This window comes from Amblyraja radiata, chromosome 14 (assembly GCF_010909765.2).
Source record: "Amblyraja radiata isolate CabotCenter1 chromosome 14, sAmbRad1.1.pri, whole genome shotgun sequence".
NCBI lineage: Eukaryota > Metazoa > Chordata > Chondrichthyes > Rajiformes > Rajidae > Amblyraja > Amblyraja radiata.
In genome coordinates, this window is record NC_045969.1 from 43,379,503 (window position 1) to 43,397,172 (window position 17,670).

General features: G+C 38.8%; 1 protein-coding gene across 1 annotated transcript in view; it reads left to right on the forward strand.

Annotated features, from left to right (window-relative positions):
• gk (glycerol kinase) overlaps positions 1 to 17,670 on the forward strand; it is a 55,097-nt gene that overhangs the window by 25,373 nt on the left and 12,054 nt on the right. Inside the window, exons 8-15 of the mRNA XM_033033182.1 lie at positions 2,063 to 2,129; positions 4,180 to 4,215; positions 6,832 to 6,899; positions 9,681 to 9,723; positions 9,927 to 10,007; positions 11,070 to 11,148; positions 12,676 to 12,772; positions 16,450 to 16,534. Of these exons, the coding sequence (XP_032889073.1) occupies positions 2,063 to 2,129; positions 4,180 to 4,215; positions 6,832 to 6,899; positions 9,681 to 9,723; positions 9,927 to 10,007; positions 11,070 to 11,148; positions 12,676 to 12,772; positions 16,450 to 16,534 (556 nt within the window). The remainder of the gene's footprint in view (positions 1 to 2,062; positions 2,130 to 4,179; positions 4,216 to 6,831; positions 6,900 to 9,680; positions 9,724 to 9,926; positions 10,008 to 11,069; positions 11,149 to 12,675; positions 12,773 to 16,449; positions 16,535 to 17,670) is intronic.

Here is a 17,670-nt window from a genome sequence, read left to right on the forward strand (position 1 = left end):
CAGTGGGACAGACCCTTAACATAATTTCAATGCAGATTATCTACCCAGAGCCGCAGAATAGAAAACCATGAAAATCTTGCAAATGATGGGAAACTAAAATAAATGTTCAGCAGATCTGGCAGCATTGGCTGGAACAGGAAGAGGGTGGTCTCCCAACAGGTGCTGTTTGACCTGTTGAAATTGTGTAGCATTTTCTGTTTTTTACTTGGGTTGGAGAATAACTCGATTTATTGGCTCCGAAAATAATGACAATTACCAGAATTAATAAAGTACGAAATCACGCAAGAAACATTGGAACCATGGCGAAGGCCATGTGGCACATTGTCCAAGAACAGGAGCATGGCCGCAGAGCTCGGCATGGTGAGTGGCAGCAGAGCTTTCCCTTCAGCTGTCAGCCCAGTGGAAACAAGGCCTTGCCTCCAACTGTCATATTAACCTGATGAAAGTATGAGGCCAAGGCTACTGTTCCAGTCACCTCAGACAGAAATGGTTGCTCTCTCCTTTGCTCCTTTTTAAAATCTCTGCGAGCACTCTCATTTGAAAGTCCACTTGCCTCTTGCTACCTCAATCAGTTGACCAACCAGGTACCCTGGTGGGCTAATCCTTCCTGAACTAACTGCTCTCTTTTTACAGTGACATGGGTTTCATTAACATTTAATGAAATCCGTTTCTTTCATCTGTCTAAAGGTGGGGACCCAGATTCCTTCACATCTTAGTGTGCTTTGTTCTCTTTGCAGAGCGTGTGGAGCTCTGTACCAATGAGCTCAACTGCCTCTCTGAGCTTCAGCCAAAAAACCTTGTTTTCAAACCATTTACACTAAATACCACATTTTAGTTCAAAAATGCTGTTTCATTGTTGTTAATCTTTCCTTTACGTGGCTGTCTCCAATTTCACAATCATTATAGGTTGTGCTATAATGTTTTGAGCAGTGACTGAATTGTGTTATTGTCATCCTGGAAGCTTGTCACCTAATTTCAAAACATTGATAATAATTAATGTTAAAATCTTTAAATTTCACAATTGGCAGATAATATTTTGGAACACACAAGGTTTTTCAGCCCACTGTATATGTGCTGGGTCTTCACCAGAGAAATGTAAACTAATAATTTTGAGGTGCTTTTCAAAAATCACTTAAAGTTTTACATGCATCTGTTTCTTCCATCTTTTGATTGTATTATTATATTTGGGCACCATAATTGGTGAATGGGAAGAATATGACTGATCAATCATGACTTAGATTCATAGTTGCACAGCCATTATGTCTACATGCCTATGCTGACCAAAATTCCTGTGTATATCAATCCTATATGCCTGTGTTTAACCCACATCCCTCCAAACCTCTCCAATGCATGTCTATGTGCTAATGTCTTTTAAACGTTGCAATTATACCTGCCTCTACCACTTCCTAGTGGCAGCTCATTGTATATACTTACTCTCTGTGGAAAAACACGTCTCAAAAATCCCCATTAAATCTTTCCCTCCTCACTTTAAATCTATACCCCACTTCACAGAAAGTAGTATTATTTACCCTATTCCTCATAATTGTATTAAACTTGTATAATGTCACTCCTCAGCCTACTTTGTTCCAAGGACAAGGCCTGTCTAATATTAGGGAACTTCATATTACCTACTATTACAAACCTATTATTCCTGTAGTACGGAAAAATGTAACAAGGAAACACATCACAATGACAACTGTTTTGACAGCAGCGTTTTGTCGAACTTTTTCTGTACTACCTGAAGAAAAGTTTTCATCCTCAGGATCCACCCCCGATGTGTTATAATAGCTGCAGCATCATGACAATTGTGCAGGAGCATTTGTTATTGTTTGGGATGATTTAAAACATACAAGCATTTCATTGTAATGTATATCTGCGGCAATGGTGGACTTTTGAATAGAATGTTTTAAAGGACAGGTAGAGATATCCACCAAGCAATTGTTTTAACCTTCAAAATCAAAATTTTGAGGTCTGTATCTTCTAGTGCTGCTTCTTTTCCCAATGATCAGTTGATTCTTGTGTTGGTTTGATGTATCTTTGCTTTGTTTGTTCACTATTTTAGCTTCTTTGGCATTCCAATGAGTATTCTCCCAGAAGTAAGAAGTTCGTCGGAGGTTTATGGAATAATGGTAAGCAAACCAAATATTATTACATTATTATTATTATTATTATTATCAAATAAGGGTATTCTTATCATTAAATGCCACATGTTTGATGATTCAGTGTATTAAATCTATTCTGTTGCATTATATCTCACTGCCGTAAAATATGCTTGAATTGATATAGGCTGACCATCACAATTGGCAATGTTATTAATTAAAGCATTGAGATTTTGAAGATTGACAAAATATCAGATTGTATAAAATGTGTTCCATATGTTGAAACCTATAGTGTAAAGCCTAAACCGTTTCAATTGCGTAAATGTATCTTGCAAATATGTTTCCGCTGCATGCTTAATAAAGGAATGCTGTTTAATTAGCGATTGGGTTATCATAGGGTCCCTGGGCAATGATTTCATAAACATTCTGCAATTCATTTAAAGGTAACAGCAAGCATCAGATGGCAAATCATCATCATCTAATCTTTCATTAAAAGGGATGCTGAAGGCTAGAAAGTGTATGTTGTATCGCTAATTTTTGGGTCTAGCTCCCAAATGGAGTGGAATTCTGATTGTGATAATCACAACCTTAAGGCATGCCTTGCGCTGTTCATCAAATTGAATCGTGTAGCTCTGTACATGTTGTGTACATGTATGCAATCACATGTGCTCGCACCCCTCCAGAGTACAGTGGTCATTAATGACTCAAGTCCTTTTGTGCAATGCTAAGTTCATAAGTTCTTGAAGCAGAGTAAGTCCATTCGGCCCATCAAGTCTATCCCACCATTCAATCATGGCTGATCGATCTTTCACTCTCAACCCCATTCTTCTGTCTTCGTCCCATAACCCTGACACCCTTACTGATCTGGAATGTCAATCTTCGCCTTAAAAATATCCATTCACGGCCTCCACAGCCGTCTGTGGCAATAAATTCCATAGTTTCACCACTCTCTGACCAAATAAATTCCTTCACATCTCCTTTCTAAAGGTGCGAGAGTGAAGTCCATCTTGCAAGTTGTGGGAGGATAGATTTACCGCACTATGAATCAAGCACCTGTAACCATGTTTGAACAGCATGGAGAAGCTACATCTGCACTACTTTAATACATTTACAAATAATTGTGCAGGAGGACAACTGTCTAAGTCGATGTGAAGCTGAGTCACTGATGTAATTACAACATCAGTATTCAACAGAAGTGGGTAGCACAGTGGGGCTGCTGGCAGTCTCACAGCGCCAGAGACCCAGGTTCAATCCTGACTTGGGTGTGCTGTCTGTGTGGAGTATGCATTTTCTCCCGGTAATAATTTTAATCAATAATTTTGATCTAAAATGTTGTTTAATGCTAGTTTTTGCTGTGGGGATAAAGAATTCTGGAATATATTAATGGTTTAAAATGTCTTTTTTATTATGGAAGGTGGGGCCTGGTTAGGCTGTTATTAAGGGGGGAAGAGTTATGATGGACCTCCTTTTCAATGACGAGTGGTGTATAATAATTTGTCCTACTCTTTAAAGTATAATGTGGTTGTTTATCTTTTAGGGATATTCATTGGTATTAAAAAGTGTTTTTGTTAGTAAAGATTATACAAAACCCTTTCAAATTTCTTTCTTCGTATGAAAGATGTATGTATACTTTTGACAGAAACAAATTTGTGTCACCCTAGTATTTAAGTTTAAACCTACATGACATTGTGTCTGGTTTCATGGAGGATGCTTATCATTTCAAAAATCAATACTTGAGACGGGTTCTGTACTATGGGAATTAAAAACGACACCATCTCCATCTCTTTTATTTGATTCATTGTTAGTAAAAAGGTATTTTTATCAGCTGATCTGATGTAATTTCTATGGTTAAGCAATTTATTTTGAATCTCAATTCAACAAATGGAACCACATCTTTAGCATCCAATTGTAGAAAATGCATTTCTTTGCTATAGCATTGAGATGAAAAAGAATGATGTGAGGGTTCTCATCAGGCATCAAGAGCTTGTTCAAATTAGTCACAAATTAGTCCCACATTGTTTAACATGAATACACTCTGTGCATATTTTAACATATGAAACTTTATTGTCTTTTTAAATAGAAATGTGGAGCGCTGGCTGGTGTACCCATTTCGGGAGTAAGTATATTTTACATATTTACAGTCTGCAGGTGTTGAAAGTTAATTGTATCTCAATTTTTTCCTTTGACTGGAAAGGAGCAGTGTAGCTAACTTTAATTAATCTATTATCAATTTTAAATAATTCCAAGTCTCCAGCAGGGAAAATGTCATCAAGTTGGGTAAGTGATCTGTCAGATCACAGGATTCTTGTAGCAAACCAAGAATGAAAAGCTTCAATTTTAATTAGCTATTAAAATGTTTTGATGAGCCATAAATTTTTTAAAATGGAGCACCCACCACAGTATTCTTTATTTTAATTCGATCATTACGAACTATTGAGCTTTAAATTAAAGTAAGACAAAATGCTGAAGTAACTCAGGCAGCATCTCTGGAGAGAAGGAATGGGTGACATTTTGGGTAGAGACCCTTCTTCAGTTGATGCATGTCCCGCTGAGTTACTCCAGCATTTTGTGTCCATCTTTGGTATAAACCAGCATCTTTCTACACTTTGAATTAAATTCTCCGTTATAATATGTGTTTTCATAATGCAAATCGAATATAATGTGACTGTTAAATTAGGGAAGAACGTGTGTATTATGCCGGCTGAATTGGTTATAAAGAGATTTAGATCAGGAACTGGAAACCACTTAAATAATATTTTGGAAATAGTCAAACAGAAAAAAGCTGTGACTGTCTCCATGTAACTTGCCCGCAGTAATCAGACACTTATAAGCACAGCTAACATTTTAACTACAGACCGCCATTCAAATTAACAAGCACTCACATCTATTGACACATGTGCAACTATACTCTACTAAACAATGTAACAGCCTTTAATATTTTTAGTTTGCAGTAACAAAGATAAACTTAAAGCTGTATTAAGAAGGCCTTTATTTGTTTAAATCCTGCAGGAAAATATATCTTTGTTATTATGAGTTTGAAATTCAGCCCCAACATCCTTTCCTTCATTGATACTCTTGTTTTATAATGGATTTTTATACAACGCAAGGTTTCTTCAGAACCCAACTATTGCATTGCAGTAGAACTATCTGTACATGTAAAGTTTGCTTTGGGGACCAGAGTTTGCTGGTCCATAACAATAATGGCATCGCCTGTCACTTTCTAAACACTTTGATGTTGTGCAACAAAGTGTAGTGCATCTTCCAGAGGCTAATTTTGCTAACATCTTAATCAATTCAGCTAATTTTCTCTGCACTTGGTGGAGAAGAAAGAACAATGGCATAGCCCGTGAATGATGAATAAACTACTGCCAGAAACTTTGTGATCTCTGTGACAAATTTCGTATGCACAGCAATCCTGATGTCTCTATTATAAACAATAGAGATTAGGTGCAGGAGTAGGCCATTCGGCCCTTCGAGCCAGCACTGCCATTCAATGTGATCATGGCTGATCATCCACAATCAGTACCCCGTTCCTGCCTTCTCCCCATATCCCCTGACTCCGCTATCTTTAAGAGCCCTATCTAGCTCTCTCTTGAAAGTATCCAGAGACCCGGCCTCCACCGCCCTCTGAGGCAGAGAATTCCACAGACTCACAACTCTCTGTGTGAAAAAGTGTTTCCTCATCTCTGTTCTAAATGGCTTACTCCTTATTCTTAAACTGTGGCCCCTGGTTCTTGACTCCCCCAACATCGGGAACATGTTTCCTGCCTCTAGTCTGTCCTAACCCTTAATAATCTTATATGTTTCAATAAAATACCCTCTCATCCTTCTAAATTCTAGAGTGCACAAGCCCAGCCGCACCATTCTCTCAGCATATGACAGTCCCGCCATCCCAGGAATTAACCTTGTGAACCTGCGCTGCACCCCCTCAATAGCAAGAATGTCCTTCCTCAAATTTGGGGACCAAAACTGCACACAATACTCCAGGTGTGATCTCAAAAGAGGTCCTTCTGCCCTGTACAATTGCAGAAGGACCTCTTTGCTCCTATACTATTGATAATGCCTTGATAGGTTGGCCTTTCAATGACAAAATCCTTGACTCATTGTACCTGAGGTCTTGAGATTATTCAGGTTTTTCTTTTAATGTTACAAGCAACATCAATGAATTTTTCTCAAATGGTTCCATGAGGCAAATTTGTCTGTTTGGTGTCAATGGTTTTAAGTTTTACAAATACTTGCTAAAATATATTTTTGTTTAAATTTTAAAGCGTGACCAAAGAATTTAATGATGACGGGCAAGTTGAGTTTTATTTGTTCCCTGATGTTATTTCTTTCACGGCCTTTGGTATCCTATTTCAAACCAGACATTTATATCTCTCTGAATTATTGTATCCAACTGGTTAGAACTCCAGTATGAGAAATATTTTTCTTTTAATGATTGTTTGAAAAAACCTACCTTAGATGTGGAGTACAGGAGAAACATTTGGTGTGTGTGTGTATGTTCAGCTAAACAATAAAAGTTATCCATTAATGGAAATCCTTAGATGCACAGGAGAGATTAGCAAGTGCAGACATCTTAGAAACTGTATTAACAATGGCACAATGCTGTGTCACAATTTACTCTCCATTTTGTATTAACATCTTTTTAATAGATTCTAAATACATTTTATACTTGTGGTGTGAAACATTTTTGAGGAAGTATAGATGCTTACAATGTTATTATATTTATCAGTGTTTAGGCGACCAATCTGCTGCCTTGGTTGGACAAATGTGTTTTAAACCTGGAGAATCGAAGAATACGTAAGTGTGAATATTTAAGAAAATCTCCTTCCGTTTGCCACATTGGCGCGTGAAAAGGGTAATAATCAGCTTTGGCTAGATTTGCTTTGAAGGAGACTCTTTCCTTCAGCTTCCTAAAGATCGCCACAGTGATCACTACATTTTTATACTGGATTGGATCATATTGACGTAAGGAGTTAATTATCAGTGTCTTTCACCAGTGTAATTGTCTAGGTTTTACCTGATTATAATTGAGACATGAGGCAACTGTGGCTCTATTGAGCAGCAAGGACAAGCGTGTATCTCCATACCTATTGGCATTTAAGGATTGAGAAATTGATATGAAATAGTGTCAAAAGAGTAGTATGAAGATGCAAACTTTGTAATCTACCTGTTAACTTCCTGATTTTATTAATTTAGTTAGTGTAGTTTATTGTCAGGTGTACCAAGGTTCAGTGAAAAACTTTTTTGTTGCATACTATCCAGTCAACGGAAAGACTACTTGATTACAATCAAGCTGTTCACAGTGTACAGATACAGTATAAAATGTTTAGCGCAAGATAAAGTCCAAAAGAGTCAAAAACAGTCCGAGAGTCCCCAATGAGGTAGATAGAAAGTTAGGACCGCTCTCTAGTTGGTGATAGGATGGTTCAGTTGCCTGATAACAGCTGGGAAGACACTGTCCCTAAATCTGGAGGGATGCGTTTTCACATTTCTGTACTTCTTGCCTGATGGAAGAGGGGAGAAGAGGGTGAACCTCATCCTTGATTATGCTGGTGGTATCAAATATTTTGTGATGGTAATGTAATGTTGCAACAACTTCTACGTCACTGTAAGCATATGTGTTTTTATGCTGCCATTTTTAAATTTCCAACAGCAATTGATTACTTGTTAGGATTGAAATAGACAGTTCACATTGCTCCACTTCTGGCCAGAGATGTTGACCGACACTCCATTAATAACCAACATAACTTTTCAAAATGTTGTTCAGATGTAAAGTTCAGGCACTAACTTTCAGCAGCAGCTTTAACCCACAAGTAATTTCAAAGTGCAAAAGCTTCTCAACAAAATTGATTTCTTAACAAAAGTAAAATGTTTTTACTTTTTGCAAAACAGCAGTGAAGCAGAAATCAGCTTGCAAGTATGGCGACTGGTAATTCATGTTGTTTACTTTACCTCCCCTGAACTCGGTGACAAATGTGCACTATTGTAACTATATGCATCTTTAGGTCATTGTTTTGTCGTCATGTATGAGCACAATATCTGTTGAAATTGAAAATCAAAGAACTACAGATGCTGGAAATATGAAATAGAAATAGAACATGCTGGAAACATTCAGCAGGTCAGACTATCATGACTTTTCCTAACTATCCCTCTCTCACCCTCTCTGCAACTTTAAACTAACTTTTTTTCGCACTTTCCCTGTTCTTAGGAGGGGCCTTTGATCTGAAATATTCACTGTTTTCCTTTTCGCAAATCCTCCCTGACCAGCGGAATCATTTTTATTTCATTATTTAGGATATAAATATTGTGCATAATTATTTCTTATTTGCTAACTATACATAAATTGCTGGTTAATTTTCATCAGTCTGCTCTTTAGTTTTGTTTTAATTGACTGTTGATGTTTATTTTCACAGTCCATTCATTGTACAGAATCTTGTTTCCCAATCGTATTTAAAAAAAGTCTCTTTGTGTACCCCAAACAAATATATACTTCTTAGTCATATTCAAGGAAAATGATTTGTATTTCTATGATTGTCTTTTTTCCCTCTGATTGTGTTTTGTATTTTTCTGCATGAGGAAAGGATGACAAAGGTTTGCCCCCAGGACATGTGCCCTGTGTGGCTCTACTCCTACCTTGCTCTCTTGACTCCACTGCAAGGCTTGAGAATTCTCTTTGCCAAGTTCCTTTGTGGCCAGGCTTAGCACCTGACCCCTGAATTTTACAAGCATCCAGTTAATTTAGACCTTTTTAAAATACACTTTTTGCACATATTAACTTTGTTCTCATCTGACCACCCAAATCTTCCAATTTTGCTTTTCCTCAAAGTGGTATCCTGATTCCATCAAGGTAGCAAGGACAAAATCAGTGCCTTCTCATCAACACTTTATTTCCAATTCTGACTACACAACCTTGGATTAATTTGTGCTCTTTGTAGATTGAATTTGTGACCATTTAACAAGATGAATGGGGTGGCACAATGGCGCAACGGTAAATTTGCAGCCTTGCAGCACCAGAGACCCGGGTTCGATCCTGACTACGGGTGCTATCTGTATGGAGTTTGTACGTTCTCCCCGTGACCGCATGAGTTTTCTCCCAGTGCCACAATTTTCTCCCACACTCCAAAGACATACAAGGTTGGTAGGTTAATTGACTTCTGTAAATTGTCCCTAGTGTGTACGATAGAACTAGTGTACAGGTGATCGTTGGTCGATATGGACTCGGTGGGTCGAAGGGTCTGTTTCCACGCTGTATCTCTAAAGTCTTAAGATTAAGTGTTTTCCTTTATTAAATATTTTATTCTTTTTTTGGTAAATCCTATTCTACCGCAGCTAGAGTAATTGAAGTATTGCCATCTTGTGTTGTGATATACAATTGAATCATTGGAGGTGGATAGAATTCATTCAGTGAAATTATTTAAAGAGCCAATACCAAAGTCGAATAGTCTTTTTTAAATCAGTATGTCAAAATGACAAAATAAGTAACATGTTGTAACATGCTGTGCATAAGTTAAATGGGAACAATGATTACGGTAAACTAATCTATTGTCCTTTGCATGTTTTATATTCACATTTCTGTAGATACGGTACAGGTTGTTTCCTCTTGAGTAACACAGGTCAAAAGGTTAGTTTGTACTTTAGTATCTGAGATTAATGCATAAAATTGAAAACAATATTAAAGAAAAAAAATTAAAGCACTCAACATTATATACTGGTGGCCAAAATCTGCTGTTGTATTAATTTTATAATTTGCATGTGTGTTAGACATTTCCTTGTGACGGGCAATTTTCTGTCAAAATGCTATTTTAACAAACTTGTTCTTTGCAGCCTGTGATGTCTCAGCATGGCCTTCTGACAACAATAGCCTATAAATTGGGCAAAAACCAGCCGACAATCTATGCACTGGAGGCAAGTTGTATTTCTATTGATCCTAAGTTTTTGGAATCTAGTTCTTGAATTTCAGTATGCATTGCAAAGAAGATACAGGCACTCCCCGACTTACATAATAGGCCAGCAACATATAGGCCAGACTAGGTAAGGGTGGCAGATTGCCATCACTGAAGGATATAAGTGAATGAGATGGAGTTTTATGACCATGCAAGTGTCAGTCATCAATAGTCGACATTGGTGTATTTTATTAATTTGGAAATACTTTTTAATTACCTGAATTTAAATTGCCAACGTACCATGGTGGGAGTTGAATTTATATCATTGTATCCCTACACAATCTCCTGCTGGGCCACATGGGCCTTGGGTTAAAGAAATAATGCAATTTGTGACTACACAGAGAAAAGCATTTTGTTTTTTCATATTTGGCTGCCAATTGACATGGGAGGATTATAGTGTTTATTTGATAGCATCAGTATTTAAAGGATAATCAGTATTAATGTTAGCTTTGTGCAAATCAATAGCTGAAATTTGAGCACTAGCTTCACCAGACAGTTTTCCATGCGACTATTTTATTTCTCAGCTTGGCATAAGCGGAAGTTGAGTATCAGAATAATAGTTGCTGTGCTGAGATTTCAAAATGTTAACGTTTTGTTTAGTTTAGCTTAGCCCACCAAGTCTGCACCGACCAGCGATCTCCGCACATTAACACTACCCTACACACATTAGGGACAATTTACACTTGTATCAAGCCAATTACAAACCTGTACATCTTTGGAGTTTGGGAGGAAGTCGAAGATCTCGGAGAAAACCTACCCGGTCACGGGGAGAACGTACAAACTCCGTACAGACAGCACCTGCACTCGGGATTGAACCCCGGTCTCCAACGCTGCAGGCGTTGTAAGGCAGCAACTCTACCGTTGCGCCACTGTGCCGCCCTTGGTGTGTGCAATAATGTGCAATAAAATTAATTAAATTATATTCATATATTTATCAGACGAGTCATTTACATTCAAAGAATGACATTACAACCATGAATACGCTGTTCGCCTTTGACACCTGATCTTTTTCTTGTTTTTTTAGGGATCAGTTGCTATTGGTGGTGCTATAGTGCGCTGGTTGCGAGATAACCTTCGCATAATCAGTTCAGCGGATGAAGTGGGCAAGTATCTTTTTGTATATTTATGAGTACAAAATATTAATAAGAAAAGGGAATTCAATTTGACTTTTTAAGCCTCTCAGTTTTGTGTTCATCCTAGAATAAGCTTGTGGTAATATTTCATTGAAATTCCAGATTTGGAAATGATAGAGTGAAGAATTCACACAAGGGCTATTTATGAGAAATATGAAAAGTCCAGCATTGCAAAATAAACACTGTTTTAGTCCATGACGATGATCTTTAAGTAAATGTATTCAAGAGTTGTATAATGGTTGATCATAATTTCTTTCCAGGTACTCATCAGTAAGTTGAACTATTTCGACTTCCGCTGAGTCCTTTGAAGATCCATTCTTATTTATTTAATTAAACTAATAATTTCTCATTTATCGTCCCTGAAATGTGTTTGCAGAATCCGTGGGTTACATTAAATAAGCTTGGGAAAATTTACATGGTATTTTGTGCTAAAATGGATGCCAGTTTGTCAAGATGGCTTGCGAGTTACATCATTGGCTTAGTCTGCATTTGGTGACAAACGCTAGCTTAGTGAAGGGTTCCCACATGCACGTAAACAGGTTGGAAAAATTGATTATTTTGAAGATCGGTGTCTCCTCTTTGCTTTATACAAAGACTGATGTTTTCACACCTACTTAACATCATCCGCCTGCATTCCTCATCTTTCTTGCAGAGCTCGTAACTTGCAAGGTTAGCTCCATAAAAATTAAAATGGTGCCTCACTTGCCAGTAAGCTGAAAATCACAGTGCAGCAGGTTTTATCCTGCAGAGAAATTGTATAAAGGAACAGTAAAATGTATGAATGTTTCGCTCAAATGGAAGAACTTGGACAAGTATGGCCATAATCTGAGAAATTTCAAAACCATTTCGCAGCATTGGCATGCACTTGTTCCAGTGTAGAAATTGGTCACAATCAATTTGTGACCAAGTGGCCCTGCTAACCTACATTTGAAAGGCCAGGGTTAAACATTATAGCAACCATATTACAACACTATTTAAATACCATTTGGACAGGTACATGGATAGGAAAGGTTTAGAGGGATTTGGGCTTAACGCGGGCGGGTGGATGGGGCGCCTTGGTCGGCATGGGCAAGTTGGGCTGAAAGGCCTGTTTACATGCTGTATGACTATGATTCTATAATAATGGTTGGATCTGTTCTCTTCTGTGAAAGAGTCATGGGTTTTTCAATGCTCTGTGACATGGTCGCAGATTCACGTGCCATTTGAACAAAAAAAATTGGCCTTCACTTTGTGCTCATGTTTCTGAGATTTGAATAAAGTATTCGTGCCCTGTGCCTAAAGTGCCACCCTTGATCCCGAGCTATCTCAGATTTTTGATCATGACAAGTTTATGGAGAGTGCAAGCGGACAAATAATAACACATTAAAATGCTGAGGAAGTGAGAACTACTACTATTTGATATCGCCTATCATTGGACATCAATGCTGAAAGTGCTTTTTTTGAGAAATGCACGTTTTAATTTTGTGTCCTAATGAATCGTTTTTGTTTGTTTTTCAGAAAAACTTGCTGCATCAGTGGGTTCCTCTCATGGCTGCTATTTTGTGCCAGCCTTCTCAGGGTTATATGCGCCATATTGGGATACAACAGCAAGAGGGTAGGAGCTTTATTTTCATGCCTGTGTCAAACAAAAACGTTACTAGTTTGCGGTGTACCTGAATAGATTTGCCATTGTTGCACTTGCAATGGTTTGGTCTTTAGAAATCTCTAGCAGTTCCTATGATCAATACCAATAGACCCAATGGTGCCATTGTATACTAAGCAACTCAGCGGCTTTATTTGTCTGATAAACAATATATGGATTATTTGCTGATCGAGCAGTCCTGTGTAATTTTACGTTGTGCATTCTATGCAGGCCGGACAGTATCTGTGCAGATGTAACAAAGTTTGCTTCATATGGTTGATGACATTGCAACAGAACTGGAAAAGGTTGATATTCAGTTTTAATTTATAGGGAAAAGACGAAGGAGAACCCATTAAAGATATGTATGAAAACATGAAAGGCAAGAGAGACTAAATAACAAAGTGTGTGGGAAGGAACTGCAGATGCTGGTTTAAACCGAAGAAAGACACAAAAAGCTGACAGGGTTGTTGGTACAAGGTGTAAAAGGGAATCAAAATCTGGAGAAGGTGTTAATGCAGAATTATTTGTTATCATTCCCAGAGGAAGTGATTGCCGGGAACCTACAGAAAAGATTGTCAGAATGTTGAATTCCTTGTTGAGACAGTGAGCCAGTATGGCTATAACGTGCTAAGTTGAAAAACAAGGTTGCCGTTCTTCAAGGATATATTGCAGTTCACTGAAAGACATAGCAGGGACCGGCAGGGCAAACGGCGTGTGATGATGATGATGAAGAATTGAAGCGGCCGGTGATTGTAAGCCAGGGAATGAGTGGACATGTTGCTCAATGCAGTCACTAAATTTACATTTTATCCTCCCAATGTGACCAACCCATAAGCAATGTCCACAATTGGTCGGTGTACAAAGCAGTCATTATTTCATCTGCAAAGTATGTTTATTGGCTCTACATTGTCTAAAGTGAAAGGTGCTACAGGCTATCTAAGCCACAAACTATTTCTAAATTTTAGATTTCCATCAAGCACATCTTTAGTTTTGTACATAATTACTTGAATTATTTCTGTAATAATAATAATAATAATAATAATATATATTTTATTGTCATTGCACGTCAGTGCAACGAGATTTAGTGTGCAGCTCCACTGATGTACAAGAAAGGTAAATAAATACAATACATAAATAAGCAAGCTGAATTGATTGACGTGACCATCTGAGGGAGACTGTCCAAAGGGAGTGGGTGGGGGGGCATTCATTAGGGCCGGTTCAGAGCCGCTATAGCTCTTGGGATAAAACTGTTCCTGAGTCTAGAGGTTCGGGCGCAGAAGGCCTTGTAACGTCTGTCGGAGGGAAGTAGTTGAAACAGACCGTGGCAGGGGTGTGATGAGTCCTTATGGATGCTGAGGGCCTTCCTGAGGCACCGCGTGTGGTAGATGCCCTCCAAGGCTGGTAGCTCTGTCCCGATGATCCGCTGCGCTCTGTTGACGACGCGCTGAAGAGCTCTCCTCTCTGCCTCCGTGCAGCTGAAATACCACACAGAGATGCCATACGTTAGTATGCTCTCTGTGGTGCAGCGGTAGAACGTAAGACTTAAAGCTAATTCTTTCAATTAGTATTTCATTCATCACACCTCAAACCTGGCAAGATTTCTTATCAAATATAATTAAATGAAGTAATTAATGCCGCGGAGAGGCAAATTGATGCTGCACTCCCTGTGAGAATATCTTTCATCATAATAGAAAATTGAAGTAATTTTGTGACTCGCTGAACTGATCAGTGTAAAAATTTTTAACCAACTTCACTCATTCCGAAAACGAATGTTTTGTTGCACTCGTGCATTTTTTGCCCCCTAAAGCTGAATCGTACTTTAACTATCTTTTATGGAATCTTCTTTATGTGATTTATTCGGGTTCGACCAATTGACAAATGATATTTTGTTTGGAAAATCATTTGGTAAAGATATGCTCGGTATCAATTTGATCTGGTGGTTTTGTACAAATGATTCACTTTAACTTCACTGTGTGGAGTGACATTAATTGATACATGAAGTACGACAGTTGTTACTTGCATAATGTCTACACCGCACATCAGGATCTCAAGCGTGGGGGTATTTGAACATTCGAACAGGTTTTAACTGAAGGCATACTCTGACATTGGTTACAAAGCCCCTCCCCACATTGGGAGAGACACCGTGAGGCATTAATCTCCCAAGAGGAAGGTTCCCATTTATATCCATATTGAGTGTCACATCCACCCTGTCGAAATCTCTTGTCGCAATTATCCCACCATGCTCCCAATACACAGTGTGATCCTCTGTCCACTAAGGTCTCTCTGCGTCTCGACCTAACCCCAGATTTCTCCATGGCTTCTCACCAACCTCCTTCCTGCTCCCCAGTTATCTTCCAGGAATGAAGCGGCCCTCCATGTTCTCAATTGGTTTAACAGCACCCTCCATGTCCCCAGCCGGATGCTCAGCACTCTCCCTTCATCCACTTCCTCCATTCTGCAGAAAGTGAAAGCCTCACTGTCTTAACCAATCCACACCCATGCTCCTCGGACAGTGTGCCTTCACCAAGTGGAATCACATGATGAAGACCTTGTAGCTGTGGTTAAGTAGAGATTGTGTGACCTTGTCCTAAATGTTGAGTAATTCCAAGTCCATGTCAATTAACGTTTAACATTTAAAGCTCTCAAATCTTTACATTTCCAGCAATCTGCTCTGGGCTTATGTGGCCTCGTATTGTTTAAGTCTACTGCATAAAATAAGTAATACTGATGTATTTTCACTCATAAAATAAAAAACTATTCTTCCCTTAAATACGGCAAGACTCTGATAATCCAGCACATTGAGTTCTTCACTGCTGAGACTTTGGCTGATTTTCAGACCTATGGGATGCCATTCCTAACGAAAGCCCAACACATCATTAATTCTCAATTTTTAAATGTTATTCAGGAATGTGGCATTCTCCAGTGAACTGGGTAAGTTTAAAGGGAGGACCAGAGTGAGAACCCAGTGAATTTCAAGGGAGTGTGTGGAAATGAACTGAGTTGAGTTTAACTGAGGCACTGGTGTGTTAGAGGGAATGAGGGAACCAGAGCAATGATGTGTTCAAGGGAGCTCAGGAACCAGGTGAAAGTGTGTCACAGGGAGCTCAGGACCTGGGCCCCAGTGTGTCAGAGACGGTGCAGGAACCAGGCCCCAGTGTGCAGAGGGGGTGTGGGAACCAGGCCCTAGTGTGTAGAGGGAGTGTGGGAACATGGGCCAGTGTGACCTACAGCCTTTGGTCCTTTCATCTCTGGCCTTTTTCCAACCATCGTCCTCTCAAAACCCCCTCCTGTATCCACCTATCACTTGCCAGGCTTTGTCCCCCCCACATCTCGCTTCCAGCTTTCTCCCCCACTATAATAGTTCTGAAGAAGGGTCCTAATCCGAAACATTGTGCCTATCCATGCTCTCGAGAAATGCTGCCTGACCCACTGAGCAATTCCAGCACTTTGCGTATTTTTTTGTAAAGCAGCGCTTGCAGTTCCTTGAGTCTAATAATTATTGTTACAATACAGTAAAGTAGAATAATGTTACAATGTTATGTTACGAAATTGTTGAATGGTACAAAATGAATAATCATTGAAGATAAAAACAATTACAGAATATAAATGATGTGCATCTTGCTTCAAATTTTTTCCCCTTTGTTCCTCAGAATAATATGTGGCATAACCCAGTTTACAAGCCGAAATCATATTGTATTTGCTGCATTAGAATCTGTCGCCTTTCAAACTCGCGAGGTAAGCTCGAGCTTTGTTCTATGAGGTAATCTTCGGTGCATGTTCAATGTCTCTTTGTGAATTGTTACGGCAGAACCTAAACAGAGCATTGGAAATCCTGCAGCATTGTAAATCTTGTTACTCCAGTAATTTTCCAGAGTTCAATCACTAATCTCTCCCGTAGCACTTTATGGAAGACCAATAGACCCCATCCTTTTACCCGTGTCTATTTAGTGTGCAAAACCTCAACAAAACAATTCCTTTCAAATGTGAATGTGATTTTTCATTCATAAATCCGTGTTGACTCTGTGCAATCCTGCTATTATTTTATAAATGCAAGGAAAATATCTGTGACTTATTTGTAGACAACTGAAAATGTAGCTAATTATAAGAAACTTTGTATTTGCAAAGAATTGTATTTGCAAATATATTTGCAGAATTGAACCAGCAGGCAAGGAATCCAGAAACGTCAAGAATTCCTTGATCCCTTTTGATAGAGTTAGTGTGACAAGGTGAGGATCAGTCAAAATATAGACCTGACCCGACCTGCAACATCACCTATCCATGCTCTTCATAGATACTGCTTAACTCGCTGAGTTACCTCTGCACTTTGTATCCTAAGGTGTGAGTCTGGTTCTTTAAATCTTCCTGTGAACTGTGTGTGGTGAGATTGAAGATCAGCGCAAAAAGGAAAATGGCAAAGACGCCTGATAGGTCCCAATACACGTGGATTTAATAGGGAGGGAGGGAAAAACATGGAAACAGCCCACCAGGTCCATGCAACCATTAATCACCCATTCACTGAAGAAGCATCTCGACCCAAAATGTCTCCCATTCCTTCTCTCCAGAGATGCTGCCTGTCCCGCTGAGTTACTCCAGTATTTTGTATCTATCTTTGGTGTAAACCAGCATCTGCAGTTCCTTCCTACACACTAGGTCTATGTTATCCCATTGTCACACCCACTCCATACACACTAGGGACAATTTTCAGAGGCCAGTTAACCTATAAACCTGCACATCATTGTGAACTATTTGCTGCTGCTGATTATTAGCTGAAATAGCAAGAAAACCTTGGCCAAAATGCAATGTTTGCATCTAAATTCCATGCTTGCATCTTTAAGTGAGTTTTTTTAAGCTTTAGGTGGCAAAGTACATGA